Raw genomic sequence first — 23,607 nt, 5'->3', positions numbered from 1 at the left:
TTAAGAGCACATTTGTACTTTCTTTGGCTCTTGAGGGCGTTTTTGGTTGTTTTAACTCTGGTCGGAAGAATCTAAAAGAGGGAAGAGATTTTGCCTCTTAAGGGATATCATAATTGCTGCTCTTGTGGAGGCCTGTGTTTGGTTCAGAGTTTATTACTCTTCTAAGCTCTAATATCAACCTGTGACGTAGTTGTTAAAGTTCATCTTTCGTATGATCCTGATTACCTCATGTTATTAATCTGCTTATCAGCATTCTGAAGATCTTATTCCCAGGATTCTGAAATAAAATAGCGATTTGAACTGCTCATTTGCCGGGATTGGCTTTTGAACACTCGCGTTTTTCTTTTCTTCCTTGTCTCTACAAGAGATCCTATGCCATTTCACTTGTTTTCTCCCCTTCTCTCTTTAGAGGGAGATTGGAAGTATTAAACGCAAGAGTTACTGTTGAGGCATGTTCAGATATTTCTCTCAAAATACTCTAAAGATCAAGTTCTTTGGACTTTTCAAATAATTAGGTGACTTGTGTGTATCATATGGTGTTTAAAGAAAACGTGGCAGGTGAGAAATGCAGTTTACTGTTATATAATATATTAATTACTTTCTTTTAAAATGTTAGATATTTTTTAATTAAATTTCACTCAAATAAAGTAGTTATTTACTTTTTAACTAATCTTATTTTTTTATATTTATCTTTATCAAACACCTCACAATAAATATAAAATTATTATCAATAGGATTATTTTTTTTTTAAAAAGGTAATGCTTACACCTTAAAAAATTAAAAATATTTTATATTTTTGAACATCTAATTTCTTAAAAAATATTTTATATTTTTAAATGGAGTGAATATTATATATTGAATCAAATGATTGCTGAGAAATTAATTTAGCTTTATTGTGTTTATTAGCAATTTTTAATTATCAATAACTTCACTCCATGAAAGATGTACTTTAGGAGTGATGATACCTTTGTAAGGACTAGACACGTCCAACGTAAAAGAAGAAGATGCATCTTAATGTATTAGAGATGATAAACGCTGGACGCTGATATAATTGTTTGTATATAAAGTATAAACCAAAGCGCGGGTGATTTAAAAAAGGTCTCACATTTCTTCTTGTTTTCCTTGCGGCCAACAAAAGTAGGACCTTCGAGTCCTATCTACGAAAATCACCATCAACTTGTTCAGATACAAAATACAAATTGGATCAACAAAAATGATGATACCAAGGGGCCCATGTTATTTGATGTTTAAAATGATGGTGACTGCGAATAATTTTCAATCCAACAAGAGAAAGCCCACAAGGGATGCCACCTTCTTATCTTACTTGGCGGATTCAGGTTCGGCGGTTGCCGAATCAGCCACCTCGACTTCGGACTGGAAGTTTCCGTCTCTGCCTCCGGCGACAATTCTGTCAAGTTCAATTCGCTTCAATGTACTTCCTATGTTCGCGAACGCCTTTCCCTCTTTTCGTCTCGCTGTAGTTTTTTAATATAAGCTTCAAAGCTTTACAGGTTTCATTTCAATTTTTATTATCTTCTTTCTCCCTTTTCGTATATCTGAACATCGCCTCTCCGCTTTTTCTATGTTTCGCTTTTTATATTTTTTGGATGAATCTTTTTGAGATAATTGTCCTTCTTCTCTGTCCCATTTCTGCATTAGCATAATTACTATTTTCCATTCCCGATATCAGTGTCAGTATTTTTCATAACGTGTTTTGAATTTGGAACTCAATTTGGTATATTGATTTTCTTCTTTTGTTGCCTGGAGCTTTTGAAGAATAACTACATCTGCAGGCCATGGAGTCTACCCATTTCTGCACTGGTTTTGTCTCTAATGGGTTATCTAAGAGGACCCGCACTTGCAACGCTTTAAATAAGTCGACAAGTACATATTCTTCCTTTCGGAGGGGTGAAGGTTGTGATTTTGTTGCGGTAAGCGATGGGAGGCCTTTACTGAACATTGAAGGCGTGGTGGGAGGTCACCGACTCTCCGCAAACAATACATCGTTGTGCTCCCCATTGATAACCCATCGTAGGAGACCCCGTTTTCCAGTGGTTGGCAATCAATTGAATTCTGATTTTGGTCTGGTTTCTGCTGATGTTGACGGCTCCTTGGCTTCAGAACAGGGGCATCTTCTGACAAATTCTGATGAAGGGACTGTGTAAGAGCTAACTTGTCAGTCTGTTCTGCTTTACTGGACATATACTCTCTGTTTAGGGAATACTGTTATTTTATGTCAATTTGCTCTACGCTTGTGATATTTTGTGAGGAGCAAAGGAAGTCCTCCACAACGACTCTCCCCTGCATGTGAAATGCCATTTTTTATGCTTTTTCCGAAAGTCCCTTGTGATATCGTGTCAATTGTAAAATACAAAATGGTTGATTGGGTGCTTGCTTTCATTCTGGAATATATATATACATACATATTTTGTGCAAGCATTTATTTTCCTTTCAGTGTTGTTACTTTAATGCTAGTTGTACTTTCGCCTCTACTTATTGACAGTCAGTTACCAGCAACTCCGATCAACCAACCACCTTGCACCGATGTCAAACGTGAGCTCCTGATGCTGTCTTTGCCTGCACTTGCTGGTCAGGCAATTGATCCTCTGGCACAGTTGATGGAGACAGCATATATTGGTCGACTGGGTAGAATTTATGCTTCCTATCTGAACAATTGTATGTTTTTTTCGTGTAGCTTTAATTGCATAATTTTCAATATTATCAGGCACTATGGAGTTGGCTTCTGCTGGTGTTTCCATATCCATATTCAACATCGTATCAAAGTTATTTAATATTCCTCTTCTTAGTGTTGCGACTTCTTTTGTGGCTGAGGACTTAGCTAAAAATGCTGATCAAGATTCTCCTTCAGGTGAATTTATGCTGAGAAGTTTCATAGATTATGTTTCTTTTTATTTGTAGTTGTTTTTTTTTTTTGGGCCAAATTTTATTCTAGTTGTCTTTCAATTATAACAAAAAAGGGTCGTCTGATGACATTAATTTGCTGTGTAGGGAATGCTGGTGTTGAAAGTAGTGGGAATGGCAAACCATTAGCTGTAATTCCCCAAAGAAAGCAACTACCCTCCGTGTCCACTGCTTTGTTATTAGCTTTATGGATTGGAATTTTTGAGGCTTTAGCTTTGTTTATGGGATCTGGAGCATTTCTACATCTAATGGGTGTGTCAAAAGTATGATTTTATCTTTACTCAAGACTGTTCTACCATTGAGGGTTTATCTTGTTTATTTTTGTTGGTCATACTGGGCTGTATTTTCTATAATGGGCTTGGAATTATATGCAACAGGCTTTTAGTTTTGAATATACTCTTGTTAGAAGTCTTGTCATTTGTCTATTGCATCTTCAAGGGGCACAAATCTGAATTCAACAGGGGACACCTTTTGTAAATATATAAATTTTTTGGATAAAATAAATTTTTAGCATATTCTTTTCAACAGAAAAATCCTATACACATTCCAGCACGGCAGTATCTCTCATTAAGAGCACTTGGTGCTCCAGCAGTTGTACTTTCTTTGGCTCTTCAAGGCGTTTTCCGTGGTTTTAAGGACACAAGGACTCCCGTTATATGCCTAGGCAAGTACTTGGTTTACAGTCATCCCTTTGCTGAATCAACCTGTGAATGACTTTCATAATTATCAAATTTATGTCTTATATGTGCTTGAATACTGTGTCGATATTAATCTTCTTCAAAAAACTCACATTTTTATTAGCCTTCTAAAGGTTTTCTTATTCTTGGGATTTAGGAATAAAATAGAAATAATAAGAATTGCACATTTGCTCTGTTGTACTATATGTTGCTTTTAGCACTAGCATATATTGCTTTTATCAGTGGAAGATGTTTTCTGCATTGTCTTTGTCTTGAAGAACGATCAGGCTTTTGCATTATTTCTTTGTATATGTGCACATGCTAACATATTTCCAAATGCAGGCATTGGGAATCTTTCAGCTGTCATTTTATTTCCCTTACTTATTCATTACTTTAAATTGGGTGTGACTGGCGCAGCCATTTCTACTGTTCTCTCCCAGTAGGTCTTTTTCAATGACATTTTTTTCTTGCACTATATTTCTTGGCTTATTTTAACCATAATTATGCTGGGAATTTGATATCTCAGATATATCGTGACTTTATTGATGATCTGGTGTCTGAATAAGCGAGCTGTATTATTACCTCCAAAGATGGGAGTGCTACAATTTGGTGGTTATATCAAGTCTGGTGAGTTATTGTCCCCTAACTTGGCTGTTGCCATGTTGTTTAGTTAGACATATTTGAAACCTCAGCTGAGAGCAGGGGTTTAGTTCTCTAAAACAAATCTTGTCTTCCAATGAAAAAAATAATAAAGGGAGAAGATAGCAAGCAAGAAGCCAAACGAGATGTTGGGAAACATTTTCAAAACAAATTTCAAGAACAAGTACCCCCTTGCAATTTTATGTCTTTCTGTTTGTTGCCTTAGTCTTAAGAAAATAGCACTATTTTAAACAAGTGTATTTCAAAGGATTTATTCTTGCTGATAAATTTCAGCCCTCTGATACAGTATAGTGTTATTTGTGCTCTTGTTACAATTTGTCAGAATATGAAATTGACTCAATATTTTCTGTTTTTCATTATATTATGATGTGTATAGTGAAGAGAAGAACGGTGAAGAATAGGGGGAGAGAGAAGAGTACAGAGAAGAATTGAGGGATAGAGAAGAGATTCTGGATTTCCATAAGCATAAGAGAATTAAGTACATCACAGCCCTTTATATAGGATTAATCTAGTCAGACCCTTAGGCTAAAACAACTAACGACTTATTCCTCTATTTATTTTGATTACACATCAATTCCCCCCCCCAAAAAAAAAAAAAAAAGAACCCTTGTCCTCAAGGGTCAGAAATTACAAAAGAAGGGTACTGCTTATGTGGCTGGAATAAAGAAACCCTGCTTGCTTCTTCATCAGCAAGACCTTTCCACTGCACCAGAACCACAGTAATAATTCTCCCCTTTCATCTTCCCATTCTTTTATTCAAAATCTTTTCTGGAATAAGATTTGGAGGAGGCTCAGGCCAATTCACAGGTGGATGCTGTTGCTTCACATATGGATCAGGGTAGAGCTTGAGAAAAGTTGGATGTACTCTAGATTCTGGAGGTAACTCCAACTTGTTCACCACTGGACCTATTCTTTTACAGATTCTATAGGGGCCAAAGTACCTTGGAGCTAATTTTTGAGAGCTCCTTGATGCTGCAGAAAGTTGGCGATAAGGTTGCAGCATTACAAACACCCACTTTCCTTCGTCAAATTCTCTATCACTTACTCCTATGTAGGTCTGCCTTTTATTTCATTCTATTGACAGCCCTATTGAGATGATACTTTGCCATCCCTAGAGCTTCTTCTCTTGCTGCAAATGTTCTATTAACAACTTCTACAGTCATATCTCTAGGTAAATAGGGAATATGTATAGGAGGAGCCTGCCCATACAGCAATTCATAAGGAGTAGTTTTTGTAGAAGTGTGGTAAGAAGTGTTATACCACCACTCTGCCGGGGAAAGCCATTTATGCCACTCTATAGGTTTTACCTAGCACATACACCTCAAGTAATTTTCCAAGCAGTGATTGAGCACTTTTGTTTGCCCATTCGTTTATGGATGATAAGAGGAAGTAAGCTTCTATTCAACCCCCAAAACCTTTAAAAATTCTTTTCAAAAATTACTGATAAAGAGGGGGTCTCTATCACTACTAATGTCAGCTGGAGCTCCATGGAGTGTGTAAATATGATCAAGGAATTGCTGTGCTAAGGTAGATGCTATAAAAGGGTGAGATAGTGGCAGAAAATGTGCATACTTGCTAAAACGATCAATAATTACCCAAATTATGTCCTTGCCATATGACTCAGGTAATCCTTCAATAAAATCCATGGTGACACTTTCTCAAACCTTGGAGGCTGTAGTAATCCAGGATAAGCCACTAATTTAGATTTACACCGAGCACATGTATCACAATGCTTCACAAAATCTTTAATATCCTCAAATAATTTCTGCAACCAAAACAGTTTCTTGACCCTTTGATGAGTAGCTTGCACACCATAATGTCCTCCTTGTGGACTAGCATGGAGCCATTACAAGATTGTATGCCTCACACTTGGAATATTTCCCACAACTGGCTTGCCATTTTTCCTCAAGAACTCACCATCCCATGTGTATTTTCCTTTTGCACCTTCATGCTGTTGCAAATGAGCCTTAAAAGCTCTTAACTCCATGTCATCATCCCAACTCTTTTGAATTTCCAGAAAAAGGAAATCTGAACAGGTATGAAGAGAAACTTGACAAACCTCATTTTTAGGCATCCTAGAAAGAGCATCAGCTGCACTATTGTCATTGCCCTTTTTGTAATGTATTTCATAATTATAACCCATGAGCTTAGTCACCCAAAACATTTGGAATGCTTTCTTTAATATCTGATCTGGCAAATATTTGAGACTTTGCTGATCAGTTTTGAAAATAAAGTGCCTCCCTTGAAGATATTGGTGCCAATGCTCCACGGCTTGCACCGCTCCAAGTAAATCTTTCTCATAGATAGAAAGATTCAGGTGATGAGGGGCTAAGGCCTTGCTGGAAAAGGCTATAAGTGGACCCTCTTGCATTAGAACAGCCCCAATTTCAGAATTGTAAGCGTTTGTTTCAACCACAAACTCCTTAGAAACGTTTGGAAGAGCAAGGACAGATGCTGCAATGAAAGTTTCATTTAATTTTCTGAAGGTGGCAGAGGCAATTTCTGATCAGTGAAAGTTCTTCTTCCTCAGTAAATCAGTGAGAGTTCTAGTTATGGTACCATAACCCCTAACAAACCTCCTATAGTAGCTTGCAAGTCCCAAAAATGACCTTAGTTGCTTTATAGTTGGTTTTGGTCATTCCATGACTGCCTTGATCTTCTTTGGGTCAGTTGAGACTATTCCTCCATTGATAATGTGTCCCAAGTGTTCCACTTGTGTTGCAGCAAAGGTACACTTGCTTTCCTTCACAAAAAAAACAATTTTTTCTCAGAATTTCCAGAACTAAATGCAAATGTTGTGTGTGAGATTCTACACAGGGACTATAGATTAGAATATCATCGAAAAAACTAAGACAAATTTCCTTAAATACTCCCTGAACATACTGTTCATGGCTCCCTGAAAAGTTGCAGGTGCATTAGTGAACCCAAAAGGCATCACTAACCACTCATAGTGGCCCAATGAGTGCGAAAAGCTGTTTTGTAGATGTCCTTGGGCTCCATTATGATCTGATGGTACCAGCCTGTAGATCCAGCTTAGTAAACCATTTAGCATCCTTTAATTCATCCAGAAGTTCTTCTACAACAGGAATAGGGTATTTATTCTTAACCATCCTATTGTTAAGTTCTCTATAATCGATGCACATGTACCACTACCCATGTTTCTTTTACACCAACACAACTGGTGAAGCAAATGGTGAATTGCTTTCTTGAATGACTTGTGATTGTAGTAGTTCCTTCATCATGTCTTCAAGAGTATTCTTTTGAGCTGTTGGATATCTATAGGTCTTAGATTGATTGGGTCAGACCCTTTTTGCAGAATAATAGGGTGGTTGTGACTCTCTCAAGGGGGGAAGAGACTTAGGTTCCTTAAAAACATCTGAAAATTCAGATAATAATCCTTGAACAGCTTCTGCAGAACCATTATTCCCCTGTACTTTCAAGCAATGAAGCCCTTCATCACCATTCTCCAATAAATGCAACACAAACATCTGTCCTCCAGCCTCTAAATCACCTTCATTCTTCTTAAATCAACAATCTTACATCTTGGTGGTTCTTGAGGCTACAAGCGACACTTTTTTCCATTATATTAGAAAGTCATGGACAAGTTGTCATAGTCTCATTAAGCTTGATGAATGGTTTTAAGCCAAAATAAACCCATAACCATATTATAGGTTTTGACTTCCAAAATTTGAAAATCTCCTTCAAACTCTTCACCTTGCATTCCCACTTAACTCCTTTTAAAACCCCAAAAACCTTCAATTTCCCACCACCTGCAACTTCAACTTTTGTATTAGGATGAGAATTTTCCTTCCAACCCAGTATCTTAGCCAAGACATAATCAATGCAGGCATGTGAAGCCCCATTATCAATGAGAATCTGAATCTGTCGCCTTCCAACATAGCCTTGAATTCTTATAGCCAAAGGACCAACACTTCCTTGAATTGCATGAAGGGAGATTTGAAGACATTTTGTGGCTTAGGAGCCAAAGGGGAAAAGAGAGAACACTCACTTTAATAAAAAAATTGTATTAGTCTTTCGTAATTCTGAATATAATGGAATGAAGGCTATTTATACTAGTCTCAAGTAGACAGGAAATTAATGCTAATGGAGAGGTTATGAAAGAACTTAATTCTAAATGGAGGGGGGTTACGGGATTTAAAAGTACTTAACAGTACTTATTGGGAGCTTATGGAAGTTACAAAAACTTATTATAATTTATGGATAGGAAGGTTATGGAGATAGTAGGGGTTATGGAGATGGAGCATCTAATTCTATCTCATTCTCTCCAGGTTGGACATGACTTGCCCTTGAGTCAAATTCGGCATCATCATCGAAATATAGAGATTGATGAACAACTTTGAATCGTAGAGACTCCACAAACACCAAGAAACTTTACTTTCTTTGGATAAGCTAATATGTTACTAACTGGATATGTCAGGCTGACAAGTTGCTAACACGATCGTCTTCAACATCTGTCAGACATGTGTGAATAATCTCCAGTCATGGGTTTTTGGACCTCCTGAGCACGACGGTAACATGTGTTTCACTTGAAATCGACCAAAAGCGGGTGTTCAACAGTGGCAGTAGCAAACTGACCTTTATAACCTCACTTTTCCAAGCCAAATTCATCTCCTTGTCTCTTAGTCACTCCCCATCGAACTTGGGATGCTGCTCTAATATCAAATTGGCTCAGGAGCCAAAGGGGAAAAGAGAGAACACTCTCACTTTAATAAAAAAATTGTATTATTCTTTCGTAATTTCGGATACAATGGAATGAAGGCTATTTATACTAGTCTCAAGTAGATAAGAAATTAATGCTAATGGAGGGGTTATAAAAGAACTTAATTCTAAATGGATGGGGGTTACGAGATTTAAAAGTACTTAACAGCACTTATTGGGAGCTTATGGAAGTTACAAACACTTATTATAATTTATGGATAGGAAAGTTATGGAGATAGTAGGGGTTATGGAAATGGAGCACCCAACTCTCATTCTGACTATTCTAGTATGCATTCAAACCTTTTAGGGACTTCAAAATCTTGACCTGTGTCATATCTTTACCTTCCTCTGCACCTTCTTCTAATTCAACAAGCTACGATTGCATTTTTTGTGCCTGGGCACATACATGGTCTCTAAAGAAGGGTTGACGGCAGTAAAAATACAGATTATTGGCTCTCAATTCCTTCGCTTCCTTGAGACTCAATGTTTTAAAGCTTATGGCATGGCTTTGTGTAGACCCAGTACTTGAAATCGAAGGAACAGAGGTGAAAGAACTGTTCTTTGGTGCGAAAGAATTAAAATTTGAGGATTGGACATTTTTACCCTTAAAAGCATGGACCCATAGTTGCTAGATGGAGTCCTCGCACTCTCCCACCTAGTTGACTCCCTCTGTATATGTGGATATTTCTCAAAGATGCTATCTTTCATCTGTGTCATCATATCTAGCCTATTGAACTAATGACTGCGTGAATCAGTGCCATGAGTTCTGACTTGCCTTTTGGTGATTTACCTTGTGCGTTTGTGTGATAGCCTGTGCATCGCTCAAAGTCCTTAGCTTAAACATGCGAACATGTGCTATGAACTCTAGGTTGAGACCTGCTATGTATGTCTACACCGGATAATCTTTAGAAAGCCTGACCTTGTAAGCAATTGCATTGAATTCGTCATCAAAGTTGTCTAAAGAACCCGTTTGGTGAAGGTTCTTCAAATCTTCCATCGGCACTTCAAATTGAGACCTAAATCTCATCTTTAGTGCTTCTACATACTCGAGCCTGGTCCATCATGTGTCCTCATCTGCCAAGACTACAGCTTGATGCCATTGGAAACCTTTTTCGTCTAGATGGATGTCGGATAAGGTAACCTTCCAATCCTCAGGTGTATTGTCAATTTGGAAGTAAAATTCACATTTCAAGATCCACCCCAAGATATTGTCTCTTTGAAATCGGGGAATTTCGTCTTGGTGAAGCATGAACGAGGTTGGTAGTTGTTTGCGTCTGGTCGGGGTCAATCATTGTGACGATTATTGCTTGCATTGCCTCCCTCAGGGGATTCATTGCAGTCTTTGATTATTTGGGCTACTTGATTGGTAAGGGCTTGTGCAGTAGTTGGGAGACTTTCCATCTTGGAAAAGGCATCCTTTAAGGCCTGTAGACGGTCATCGTTGTGATCTGCCATGGTTCTTTGTTGTTTCTGTAATTGAGTTTTTGGCATACAATCCGAGCATCAATGGCTCTGATACCATTGATGCATAGTGAAGAGAAAACAGTGAAGAATAGGGGGAGAGAGAGAGAGAGAGAAGAATTGAGGGATAGAGAAGAGATCCTGGATAATACTTGAGGGATTTTCACAAGCTTAAAGAGAATTAAGTACATCACAGCCCTTTATAGAGGATTAATCTAGTCAGACCCTTAGGTTAAAACAATTAACGTTTCTATCTTACTAACAACTAACGACTTATTCCTCTACTTATTATGGTTAAACATCATATTACTATCTTGTTAGTAATTAAGTTTAGCTCTCTGTTAGTTTCTGATGTGGTTATTTCTTTATGATTTATAAACCACCACAGGTGGCTTCCTTATTGGAAGAACACTTTCTGTTCTTTTAACCATCACATTGGGAACATCAATGGCTGCTCGTCAAGGTCCAGTAGCTATGGCTGCACATCAGATATGCATGCAAGTGTGGTTGGCTGTTTCCCTTCTTACTGATGCTTTGGCTACATCTGTTCAGGTATTGAGTTCTAAATCATGTAATGTTGAGGAGGTTTTCTTTCTCTTGTGGTATAATCTCTAGAATTTGTTTAATGCTGTTATACCACTAAGATATTTTCCAATTTAATAACTCAGTCAACAAAAGGCAGTTATAACTAAATACGGTTGAACTGCTGCTGTCATAGTTGATACTAGCATTTAGAAGACATCTTTCATAAAACCTCTTTTGAAAAATGGTTCAGTTTGCATATATGACACTGCACTTCACAATTCTTTAGTTATTTATACTTGGCTTTTACTCACATAATTATGAAAATATGCCTTAATTTACTTATGTGGCACATAGGCTCTTATTGCAAGTTCTGTATCTAGACGTGACTACAAGATTGTGAAGGAAATTACTCATTTTGCATTACGGGTAAGTCTTTTTCAAATTTTTTAGCCACTGTGATGATCTTTGGTCTTTAATACCTTTAATTTATTGGGTCTTTAAATATTTACTTTAGCTTATGTACCTACCTTTTCAGATTGGGCTGCTCGCAGGTTTCTGTTTGAGCGCCATTTTGGGTGCATTTTTTAGACCCTTAGCTACCTTTTTTACCAACGACGCTGAAGTCTTGCATGTCGTTGGGATGGGGGTGCTGGTATGTTTGATACGTCTTATTAATGAGTTCAGCTTTTCTTTGCCAGTCGCTGTGTGTTACTCAAACAGTACTTTTCATGATCATTTGTTATTGTGGTCAGTTTGTCAGTGCTTCTCAACCTTTTAATGCATTAGCATATATCTTTGATGGCCTTCATTATGGGGTCTCTGATTTCCCGTATGCAGCTTGTTCCATGGTAAGTTGGTTGCAATTTTTTTTTTTTTTTTGAGTTGGTTGCAATTTTTTTATTAGTGTAATGCTTGATGAATTTAATCTTCGTAGCAATATGCCTGTAGATGTTAGTGGGAGCAGTGTCCTCAGCAGTTTTGTTATTTGCACCTTCAATTATTGGCCTTCATGGTGTATGGCTGGGCTTGACTCTCCTTATGGCTCTTCGTACGGTGGCTGGTTTTGTCAGGTAAGGTGATACATGATGGTCAAACAAAATCGCCCTATCCATGGGGTGGAATGAGATATGCTACTAATAGCTTTGATTACTAAATGTAATGAACTTCTTGGTCTTTTTCTAACGTTATTATATTTTACATTTCAGATTACTATCAAAATCTGGTCCTTGGTGGTTTCTACACGATTTATGAATTGCCAAGGTCAGTAGACAATTCTATAATTGCTTTTGTGTCTGTTATTGATCGTTAACATGCATTATATTGATTTCGTCAGAATGTATGTATTCATCGTGGCTAGGACCTTACTATAATGCTAGCTTATTGTGTTTTGGATGATGACTGTAATTAGGGATTTGAATGACTACCTTGGTTTAGTGTTTTATTCTACTGACCTATAAGTACAATGTTGTATTTCAGATTAGAATTCACTAGTTACAGTTCCCACAAAGGGTTTTCCTTGGTCTCTTTGTCACTTCACATGGTATTAGCGCCTCTAATCATATATAGCCCGCAGCTTTTCTCAAAACATGTTCCTTTTTCGCTTCCTACTGTTACTCTTGCTAATGGGGTTAAATACACTTGTTAAAGGTATTGGTTAAGCTTGACCTCTTTTCATAACTGTTAGACCGTCCTTTACCTTTCTGGTTGTCCCTTTAATCTTGTTTTCCTAAGAAAAGTGATTCAAACTCTTGATCGCTCCACTGTTATTTGATAATTCTATTCTTGTACAGGATCAGGTACAGAGCACATGATTGGCATCAACTGAGTCACTGGGGGTCATCTTATTGTGCCGTCCTTTGTCATTTTTACTTCCACTGATTAGCTTGAAGTTCTTCACAATCATCTTGCTCATTTTAATCTCTCCAACCTTTAGAAGATGGTCCCTACTCTTCCCTCTTGCCTTCTTTATATTGTTAATCTTGTCAACTTCTTGGCACACATATTTGTGCATCTTTTCCAACTCATATTCATAATAGAACTAGGTTTTCTTTCTCTCCCGTATAATAATACTTTTCATGGTGTTCTACCTCGGGTTTTCTTTGTGTTGTCACCTCTTACCAACAATTATGCTCATTGCTTCTAGTTATTCCTCATGAAAGCTTGCTCCAAGTTGTTTGCTATTGTGTACAAGTATCTATGCGAAAAAAATTAAGGCGTGAGTGGAAAAGTTCCTTAAGATTTTCTTTTACCTCTGTTGAGTATTTGAACGTCTGAAGCAGTTGCCTTTTCCTCCTTTCAAGTTCTAAAGGGGAATGCTGATGAAGCGCGCGAATTGACAGTTGAAGAAGGCTGTATTCTTCAGATGCTAGATTTTGAAGCGAAATCAAGTTGGCCGTTTGACTTCCCGCTGTTATATTGATATTGTATAAATAGAAACACTTTCAACGTTCTATTTTTTATTTTTTTTTTGGATAAACATTAGGGCTTTTATGCTAACATATATAGGCTCATGTGCTGATATTAGTTCTGGTAGAAATCAGAGCTGAATATTTGGCTTAGCCATATCCAGATGCAGTAATTTAGGCCGGCTCAAATAAACTTAAAAGATCTTAAAATTGAGCTTGAGAGTTTAACATATTTTTTCATTCCAAGTTTATTTAAGCTATTTGAATAAACCCAAAGAAATATGAGTTAAATTTGAACTTGAATGAGCTTATATTGAATACTTGGTTTTTTCTTTATTTGTTAGCAAAATAATATAAAAATTGAAAATATTAATTTTTTTAAAATAAAAACTGAAATTAGATAAAAATAAAAAAGTAAATAAAATAATATCCAGTAATTTAAGTACTTGGGCCCGCTAGAAAACATGAGTGATAAGGGTTGGATTTGATTATATGAGTGTTTTTATATGTTTGAATATTTTAAATTTCATTTCAATAAATGAGAATTGGGACAACACTATCTGCTTGAATTATTGGCTCCGCATATCGTAGTGAAGTGCAAAATGCTTGTGTGCGCTTGCTTGTTGTTACAAGCTGGCGTGAGTATTGGATCAAGTGATACTTCATTCCTTATAAAGTTTATAAACAGACAGGATATAGTGGGCCAACAGCTGTCCATCCAGTGAAAAATCAAACTGGCTCGTTTGAAGTCAACTGAGTGAACAAAGAAAGAAAGAAAGAAAAGAAATGCGAAAGAGAAGAAAGGCGCGGGGGTTAAACACTTGGAAGACCTGGAAAAAAAGAAAAAGACATTCAACATAAGCTCAAAAAAAAAAAAAAAGGAAAAAAAGAAGAAGATGATCGAATGAGAACGATTGAATGCATCTTTGTAGGGAATTGTTGTCAAAAAAAATAGAAAGAGTTGCTTGCATCTTTGCACGGATAGAGATTGAAGGGAAGAGAATGGAATCAGGAAGAATAATCGAGAGGGCCATAAGGCAGAAAGAGATCAGCCAAGAATCCCTTCTTTCTTTTAGGGTTCCAGCCCATGTCCTTGCAGAGTTGGTCGTTATACCATATATGCAGGGCACCTATGCACGACCTCCGATAGTACTGCCCCGAGTATTCCTTCAGGTACTCTTCCCATTTCTTCACGTCCTTCTTCATTTCCCCAATGCTTGGCACTTTGAACGTCCCGTCCAGCAGCTCCGCCACCCACCTGCATCTCATCTCTGACGTATACAAGTTTGATACGCTTTCCGAGTATCCGATCACCGCCAGCTGTGGTATTTCCGGATGTATGCATTCTCTGTCCACACCATTCCAATAACCATTACTCTCTTTTCGTTTTCCCTTCATTTCCTTTACATCTCTTCTCTAATATATTGCACACATTCATTTATCAATGTTGCACAATATCTAAATTGTGTCGAATTGGACTCAGTTCGTAGACTAAAATAATAAATAAGACTGACTCGAATCTCGTAAAATGGCCTCACCTATAGAGAGGAACCGTTGCACTTGGAGAGCCTCCTATAAGCTCCTGGAAAGTGGGAGAAGCGAAGATATCTTTGAGTTTCTTGTCACCACTGAACCCGGTTGCTAATATTACCAGATCTGTCTTCAGAGGCGTAGTTTCTCCATCAACTAAAATTCCCTCTTCCCAGAAGCTAAAGCTCGGTGCTTTCTTCAAGACAATACTCCCCTCTTCCACCTTTTCATAGAATTTCTCGGGCATGGATGAGATCAAGCAAGAGTTTATCTCTTGATGAAAGCTATGATGCGGTACCATTCCAAACTTGTGCAATCCAAGCTTCCTCGTGATGTGGGTTTCAACGAATTTTGAGGACAGCCATCTCTGTTTATGGTTAAAAAAACAAAATTAATATTTTCGTTCTTGGAACTGCAGGATACTAATTATTATATCGATAATTTATGGGCATAACCAGGGGCGAAAGAAAAGTAGCTATGAGACTGAGTAGGAAGCTTTCGCCGGGCTTGTGAACTAGAAGTTCTGATAAGCGATTAAGGTACAGAAAGGCTAGAGGGAGTCCCCATGGAAGATAATCTGGAATGTTCCAGTGCTCTTTCCTGTATACAACTCTACATGGATGTCTTTTCCCTGCATATATATCATTCATTAATACTCAAACAATACCACAAATTCTAGGCATACAAGCATTAATTAGCTTTAAAAGGCCCTGGTCGAACGGTGAATAAGCAACTCCCCCACCGTTTACTGCTTGGCACTCCATTGCGATGTCCAGAGCAGATTTCTGGAATCCGACAACGGTGACTTGCTTCCCTTTGACATACTCGGATGCAGTTTGATAATCCATGGAGGCATAGTCCTTGGAGTGTATAACCTCCCCTCGGAACACGTCCGGGCCTTTATTTGGAGGGAACTCCGGAATGTTAGGAACATCACTGAATCTTCCGACGCACAGGATCACAAAATCCACAATGTATTCCTGCAGAAAGACAAGGGAAGATAAATGAAACTGTAGGTGTGAGAGAGAATAAGAATAATTAAAAAAGAGGAGCACGGAAAAAAGGAGTGCAGGGTATGGAGGTAGGCACCTCGGTGAAATCAGTGCGGGCGTTCTTCACTGAGAGTTTCCATTTTCCTTTGGAGCCGAAAGGGTGACCAGTGCCGCCCCAGAGGTGCCATGCTGCCGTCTCTTGCTGGGAAGGGCCTTGGTAGTGGAGGCGTTGGACGAGGGTGTTGAATTTGACGTGCTTAAGGAGGTCAAAGTGGTGGGCATAAGAAGTGATGTAATGGAGGACCTGACTGTGGTCGGGGAAATCTTGGACGACAGAAGAGGGCCATGGGAAATCGGAGAACTGATAGAGGGGTTTGGGAGTTTGGAGCTTGGTGGTGGCGATGGTTTTGGACCACACGCCTCCGATGCAGCTCTTGGCTTCGAACACCATGGGATGGAAGCCCTTCTGCAGTATGTATTTGCACGCAATCAGGCCACTGATACCTGCACCTACGATGCCCACCTGCCTCGTCTCCATCGCCATTCTCAATCTTCTTCTGTGCCTGCCTGGCTGCCTCCCCCACTTTCTATATAGCCAACAAGCACTCGCTTTTGTCAATATTGCGCCATTAAAAGTATGGAAGTAAGCCGCCTTACTTGAAGATATTTTTGGGGCCGAAAAACGCTGCATGCGAGATTTTATTTATTTATTTATTAACCAAGAACCCAAAAAAAAAAAAAAAAACCTTTTCTGAACTGTCATGATCTTCAAGAACCAGGATCCAAATGTTGTGTATCCTCCTTTAAGGGGGAACGGGGAAAGTTAGGAGAGAAGATAATGAGTACTTTGAACTTTAAAATATTACGTAAAAAGTATTCTAGATTTTAAATTTATAAAATATTTAAAATATACTCTAAAATTTTAAATTTAAAATAAATTACACTCTATTGTTAATTTATAAATAATGTCATTAATTGTTAATTTTGTGGGGTCCAGTCAAATGTTGATGTGGCAGTTTCTTATTGATGTGTCATTGTTTAATGAGCACCATAACTTTAAATTATTGTGCGAGTAGCATTCTGAATCTTAAACTTTTAAAATGTGTGAAAAATTCTTAAACTTTAAAATTCAAAACAAATTATCCCCACTGTTTATGAGTAGGACGTTGATTGTTATGTAAACTAAATTAGCCTTATCATGATCTATCATAGTGAACGCATTGTTGGCTGGGGCATGCAATCGATAATGTTAGGAAATGATGTTTTTTGCCCCTTTTTTTTGGCAATGTTTTTTAAATGATTTGTATCTCATGCTTTCATATATTTTATAACTTTGATTTAGTTTTATTTTAAAAAGTGTTTACTTATTTAATGATGAAAACTTGGGATTCCATTTGAAAAGAAGTTTAAGTATCAAAGGATTTTAATTAACTTGTTAATTTGGGTTTGAAATGGGAGATTTTACAAACAATGGCTATAAAAGTAGATGATTTTATCAATAGATTCAATCAGCAACTAAGGCTACAAAGACTGAATTCTTTCATGCATTATAAAGAGATGCTCAAAGCCAACTAAGAGAGATGCGATCAATGTTTCCTTGAATCCCCCGACTGATAGATTGAGTAAAGGAAGAGAGATGAGGGCACTGTTAATATGCGAGGAGGGATGATACATAATTGAAATGGTAGGGGTAATTTACTCTGAAGATGCTCAAATCCAACTAAGAGAGATGTGATCAATGTTTCCTTAAATCCCTCGACTGATAGATTGAGTAAAGGAAGAGAGATGAGGGCACTGTTAATATGTGAGGAGGGATGATACATAATTGAAATGGTAGGGGTAATTTACTCTGAATTTCAAAGTTAGGAGAAATTTTTACATATTTTAGGAGTTTAAGGTCTTGAATGCTACTTGTGTAATACTTTATGATTTGTGGTACTCATTAACAGATGACACATCTATAAGGGACTGCCACATCAGCATTTGACTGGACCTCACAAAATTAATAGGTAGCGATGTTATCTATAAGTTAACAGTGGGGTGTAATTTGCTCTGTATTAGGAGTTTTGGATTTATTTTGCACATTTTAGGAGTTCAAAGTTCATGGTGCTTTTCGCATAATACTTTAGGGTCCATAATGCTCATTAACCCTTATTTTTTAAGGTGACATGACTATAAGAACTATCATATATAATTCTGGTATTCCATTGAAGATAAGAGTACTAGAGTTGCGTTGCCATGTTAAAATTGACGATCTAAATTGAAATTCTTTCACATTTCGATGTTTCTCAAGTTTGATTGTGAGAAATTAAATACAAAAAATATTGTTGATATTGATTTAATTTTTACAAGGCTTTACAATGGTATATATACAAAATATCACTACATAGAACAATAAATACTAATAACTTCTAACTACTAACCATTACATAGAACAATAAATGCTAGTATCTTTTAATCAATGTTTCAAAACCAAATTGGACATTGAACCAAAAATGCTAACAGTTCACAATATGTATAGTTCAGTCAATTGGACCTATGGTTGAACCAATGACATAGTAGTTAAATTAAAAAATTATTTATATACAATACTATAAATATAAGAAATAACTATAAAATTGCTACATAACTTGAAAATAAAGCTAAATATTTCAAGTTAATTATGAACTAATAAGTCTCATGACACAACATAACATCAAATGATTCAATATTAATGCTCACAATAGATATCCCTATATTAATTTAGAATTTTTTGACCTAAATATTTATTCAAATTAAGACATATAAAAGAAGGATTTATCAAAAAAGGTGTCCTAAAAAAAAGAAAATGAAAGTATTATTTTGATATAGGGTTAAAATTAGAAAAAAAATGCACAAACCAAGTCTATTTTCACCTTCTCAAAGTATCTAAAATGTCAGGGAGGTTTTTTTAGGGTTAAAATTAGTAAAAAGTGAAAAAAAATTAAGCAATCCAGTTTTCACAAAATTGCTCTGGTTCGCAGTTTTTTAATGGTTCTTGATCTAACTACTAGTTCAAAGCAGCCCAATCTAGTTCAAAAGATAAAATGATTTTGTGGTTCAAACTGAGCTAAAACAAGTGTCAGTTGGTAGTCTAACCTATCGGACTGTCCAATCTGGTTCGATTTTGAAATTGTTACTTACCAACTAATACCCACTATAAAACTAAGTATATAATATATACCTATTATATACATATTTCAACACTCCCCCTCAAGCTGAAGAGTAGATATTATCCATTCCCAGCTTGGACGTTAATATATGAAAATGTTCACTCAATAATCCCTTTATAAGTACATTTTTTGATTGATCACCAAAAGGGATGTAGGGGGTCTAAATAAGACCACTCTCCAACTTCTCTTTGATAAAGGGTCAATCAATTTTAACATGCTTTGTCCTATCATGTTGTATAGGATTAAGAGCACTGTTGATAGTAGATTTGTTATCACTATAAAGCTTTGAACCTAGATAGCCTGATGTAGACCTTCTATCATCTATATTGCCATCATGATTTGCATTAGTGTATGCTTCAATGGTTCGTTTTCTCCTCCTCTTTAAACAAAATGCCTTTTCCCGGAGTACCCTTTAAGTACTCAAGTATTCAATAAACAACATGAAGATGAGACTCTTTAAGATCATACATAACTTAACACACCACACTTACTTCATAGGCAATGTCAAGTCAAGTATGAGTTAGATAGATCAATTTTCCAATAAGCTTTTGGTAGGATTCCTTATTAATAGGAGGCATTGGAAGAGATGGTTTGCTAGGCTTTTAATTATTCTTTAGTTTGTGAGGATGCTTTCCTTCCTTATAAAGTCTATGATTTTATTCAATTGGAATGTCCATAATTTTGCACTCTAGCTTTCCTATTTTAGTGAGAGGGTTAAGAACATACTTTTATTAGGATATGAAGATGCCACGCTTCGAATGAGCAACTTCAATGCTTGAAAAATATTTTAATCTTCCTAAATCCTTCATTTGGAATTCTTTCATCAATTAACTTCACAGAGATCGAATTCCTTCCAAATCATTCCCTGTTACTATAATATCGTCAACATAAACAAGTAAAACTGTTACTCCCTTAAACCAAAATGTTTGGTAAACAAAGAATGATCACCTTAACTCTATTTGAACCCCATGCCAATTATGGCTTTGGAAAACCTTCCAAACCATGCTCTTGGTGATTGTTTTAATCTATAAAGAGCCTTTTTAAGCTTGTAAAATGTATTAAGAGGAAGATGTGAATCAAATCCAAGAGGAACCTCCATATACATTTCCTCCTTTAAATCACCATGTAAGAAAGCATTATTTACATTAAATTGTAGTATTTCCCAATCATGAGTAGCAGCTAAAGATAATAAAATATGAAAAGTATTCATCTTTGCAATAGGAGCAAAAGTTTCTTCATAATCAACTTTGTAAGTTTAAGTATACCTTTTACAACAAGCTGAGCCTTATACTTGTCTAAGGAGCCATTAAAGTTGTATTTTAGAGCAAACACCCATTTACACTTAATAAGCTTCTTTCCCTTAAGTAATTGAACAAGATCCCATGTATTGTTGTTCTCAAGTGCTAACATCATAACTTTCATAGCCTTAACCCATTTTTCATCTACTAATACTTCCCATAAGGATTATGGTATTGAAATGGGATTAGGACTAGCGAGGAAAGCTTTGTGATTGCAAGGAAACTTATCATGATAAAGAAACAAAGACATTGTGTATAGTGATCATTTGGTACAACACCTAGATCCTTCTCTCAAAGCAATGTGAATATCAGACTCAAGTAATTTAGAATTATTAATAGCAACATCTTGATTGTTAGAAACATCAAGGCAATTTGAAGTAATTTTAGTGTTTTCAAGAGAATTAGGAGTTACCTCTCAATTTCTAGGTATAGGTTTTGAAACTTGAGTAGGAGATGGTTTGAAATATTCTTACTCCACTAAATACAGTTAACAAATAAAACTCATGATAATCAAAGAATTAACCCAAAGAGTGATTACCAAGGTTTAATTAAAAAGCAAGGGATTTCAGGTTTTCTAAATAATAATGAGTTTAAATCAATCAAAATCCTTCATATCAGAGTAAAATAAGTTTTGAAAGCATGTGATACCTCAGAGGGGTGAAAAAAGTCAAAAATGGTTGAAAAATATAACATGTGCTGTGACACAGAGTAATGCGCTGCAACTCGTACACGCTGGATTGTAGCGTGATGTTCTCTGTGCCATGCACCATGGCTTAAGCGTCATGTGCCGTGACATGTTGCACAAAAATTCAACTGATTCTGCTATCATTTGGTAACAGAATTGGGGGAACTTCTAACACACCCTGATTCTCTATTCGACATCCGAATGATGTGACTTATATGTCTACGAAATGCTCTTTACATAAACTAGCTAATGGCACAGGTTTCACTTCCACAACAAGTCACACCGAGAAGTTGAACACCCATACTATTTTAACCACTTTTCCTAACTTTAACACAAAATGGGTGTCCAAAACCCTGAACATGTGCCAAATGTCTTTCCTAACACCTGGACTATGTCTAATAGACCTAGGACTACTAGTATAACACGTCACAAGTACTAAAATAACAGTATAACAAAAATTTACTCCTCAACTTCATTCTACCAAAAATAGAGGGAGAGGTAAATAGTCATTACTTTATATCCAAAATAATCAAAACATGCTCAAATGTCTATTTCTACACTTGCACTAATATTTTAGCTCTATTAACAAATATATATATCAACATACACAAAGATTCAGGGCCTAAAATACAAATCTAACATTTCTAACAATAAAATAGTGCAAGTGTGATGGCATACATCATAGAATTGGCATTTATATGCTATTACACAAAATAAATCTAAGCCAGAGGCATACAGTAGAATATGCTAATTTCTTACCTTTTGAGCCTTCTTTCTCTATTTGGACCAATAACCTATATGGACCTAAATTTCACTTCTACTATCAAACCTTAACCATAAACTCATAAATGTGGAAGAGCTGGAGTGATTAAGGAGTATGGTACTTACCTTGGGTGTCTCTAGCCTTCAAAATACTCTCAATATCATCTACTATCAAACCCTAACAGAGCTTGATGGGTCTCTTCCATTCCCTCTCTTCTTTTTTTCTATTTCTATCTCATTTTTATGTCTGATAAATTGTAAAAAATGGCCATTTGCCCCGGTGCATGGCACTGAGAGGTCTTCCTTACATTTGAAGTGTCTGTGCATCACAGCGAATGATGTCCATGTCGCAGCATGTGGTACAGCAACATCACTCTTCATTTTTCTTTCCACCTTAATATCAGACACATAATTAGAGCTGAAATATAAAGAAATATGATTATTAGAACTTTCTGGCCACACATCACTTCAACTTACTTAATTACCCTAATTAGGTTTAATTAATTAGGGGATTAAAACTCGAGATGTTACATGGTTCAGAGATGATTGAACTTGTATAGGTTTCTCTTGTTCTTTATAGTAAACATTTGTAGTGGACGAGTAGAGTTGAGAGTTGATGGTGCTTCCGAAGACTTACTAGGAGAAGAACTATGAAGCTCACTTAGGAAAAGATCATTACCTTGATTGTTAATAAGAGGATTCTCCTTTTTAAGATAAGTATTAAAATAAGAGTCAAACTCAAAAAAGGTAACATCTATTGACAAGAAAAATTTCCTAGAAGGAGGATGATAGCATTTTTATCCTTTTTGAGTTAAAGAATATCCAACAAAAAAACATTTGGATGCATATGAACAAAAGCAACATACCTAAAAATTCTAGGTATGAGACAAATTGATGCATTGAAATTAGGGGGAAAATGAGTGAGAATTTATGTAAGGCTTTTTGAGACAACAAGGCCCTTGTAACATTAAGAAGATTATTTTTCCTCTCATCTACTGCATTTTTTTAGGGAGTATTACCACAAAATGATTCATGTAAAATTCCATGTTTATCAAGAAGAATGGATAAAGATTGATTGAAAAAAAATCTTTGGCATTATTGGACCTTAATCTTTATATCCTAACTCCAGATTGAGCTTTGACCATGTTATAAAAAGAGGAAAAAATAATGCTAATCATATTTTTATTTAGTAGATAAATCCACGTTACCAAGGTGAAATCACAATGAAGGAAAAAAAACTAACGAGATCCTATAATATTACGAACATTAGAGGGACCTTAAATATCATTATGAATAAGATTAAAGGGAACATAAGTTCTTTTATTACTTATAGAAGTAAAGATCATTTATGTTTTGCAAACTCACAAACATCATAATGAAAAGATTCAACAACCAAATCCTTGAACAAAGAAGGAACAATAATTTTCAAAACATTAAAGGAAGAATGAGCTAAATGAAAATGAAAAAGCCAAATTTGATTTTTACTAGACTCTACTCTTTTAAACTAAGAATGGGAAGATTCCATCAAGCTTTGAACTCTACTACATTCACTAATTTTATCAATATTGTAAAGACCATCTTTTTCCTTAGCAAGTCCAATCATTTGGCTCATCTCTTGCTCTTGAAAGACACAAGGGATAGAAGAGAAGAGTATAAAGCGATCAAAATCAATAACAAGTCTTTTTAGTAAGATCATATTTATACAAAGTTTATGTACGTGCCAAACATTTTTAAAGACTAGATTATCACTCAAGCTAACATCTTCTTGACCAACCACAGT

The 23,607-nt window shown here is 36.2% G+C and overlaps 2 protein-coding genes across 7 annotated transcripts; one reads left to right on the top strand and one right to left on the bottom strand.

Annotated features, from left to right (window-relative positions):
• The first annotated feature begins 1,122 nt into the window (after positions 1–1,122).
• On the top strand, positions 1,123–13,583 carry LOC129293024 (protein DETOXIFICATION 45, chloroplastic). Of its 6 annotated transcripts, XR_008589090.1 has the most exons (17): positions 1,126–1,432; positions 1,794–2,161; positions 2,504–2,646; positions 2,726–2,869; positions 3,010–3,185; positions 3,451–3,586; positions 3,942–4,038; positions 4,126–4,226; positions 10,828–10,991; positions 11,319–11,390; positions 11,500–11,616; positions 11,717–11,812; positions 11,913–12,034; positions 12,170–12,224; positions 12,755–12,903; positions 13,108–13,179; positions 13,265–13,583. XR_008589090.1 is itself a non-coding variant. In XM_054930821.1 (15 exons), exons 1-14 carry the CDS (start codon positions 1,214–1,216, stop codon positions 12,213–12,215), a joined length of 2,001 nt encoding a protein of 666 aa, XP_054786796.1. In that variant the 5' UTR covers positions 1,126–1,213; the 3' UTR covers positions 12,216–12,224; positions 12,755–13,144. The 6 variants fall into 6 exon arrangements, 2 of the variants coding, with proteins under 2 accessions (XP_054786797.1, XP_054786796.1); XR_008589092.1 differs by lacking the exon at positions 13,265–13,583 and adding an exon at positions 12,441–12,611 and having other exon boundaries at positions 1,125–1,432; positions 12,755–13,144; XR_008589091.1 differs by lacking the exon at positions 13,108–13,179.
• Positions 13,584–14,014: 431 nt separating this feature from the next.
• Positions 14,015–16,520, bottom strand: LOC129292291 (probable flavin-containing monooxygenase 1). Its single transcript, XM_054929873.1, has 5 exons — positions 15,989–16,520; positions 15,642–15,879; positions 15,355–15,530; positions 14,908–15,266; positions 14,015–14,717 (listed from the first exon to the last, which is right to left on the bottom strand). The coding sequence occupies exons 1-5, from the start codon at positions 16,433–16,435 to the stop codon at positions 14,378–14,380; spliced, it is 1,560 nt and encodes a 519-aa protein (XP_054785848.1). The 5' UTR covers positions 16,436–16,520; the 3' UTR covers positions 14,015–14,377.
• Positions 16,521–23,607: the final 7,087 nt, after the last annotated feature.

Source organism: Prosopis cineraria, unplaced genomic scaffold (assembly GCF_029017545.1).
Source record: "Prosopis cineraria cultivar Desert tree isolate PC_DT_omini unplaced genomic scaffold, ASM2901754v1 PC14, whole genome shotgun sequence".
In the NCBI taxonomy this organism is placed as follows: domain Eukaryota; kingdom Viridiplantae; phylum Streptophyta; class Magnoliopsida; order Fabales; family Fabaceae; genus Prosopis; species Prosopis cineraria.
Note: the sequence above shows the minus strand (reverse complement) of the source record. Positions and strands in the feature narration are given on the sequence as shown.

What these genes read in the sequence shown, in the direction of transcription:
- LOC129293024 (XM_054930821.1), top strand. Translation starts at nt 1,214, where the DNA reads ATGATGATACCAAGGGGCCCATGTTATTTGATGTTTAAAATGATGGTG. An exon ending in ATCTAATGGGTGTGTCAAAA is followed by an intron (nt 3,186 to 3,450) that starts GTATGATTTTAT and finishes TCTTTTCAACAG; the next exon opens with AAAAATCCTATACACATTCC. An exon ending in ACGGTGGCTGGTTTTGTCAG is followed by an intron (nt 12,035 to 12,169) that starts GTAAGGTGATAC and finishes TTTACATTTCAG; the next exon opens with ATTACTATCAAAATCTGGTC.
- LOC129292291 (XM_054929873.1), bottom strand. Translation starts at nt 16,435, where the DNA reads ATGGCGATGGAGACGAGGCAGGTGGGCATCGTAGGTGCAGGTATCAGT. An exon ending in CTACTTTTCTTTCGCCCCTG is followed by an intron (nt 15,267 to 15,354) that starts GTTATGCCCATA and finishes AACCATAAACAG; the next exon opens with AGATGGCTGTCCTCAAAATT. An exon ending in GCAACGGTTCCTCTCTATAG is followed by an intron (nt 14,718 to 14,907) that starts GTGAGGCCATTT and finishes TGGTGTGGACAG; the next exon opens with AGAATGCATACATCCGGAAA.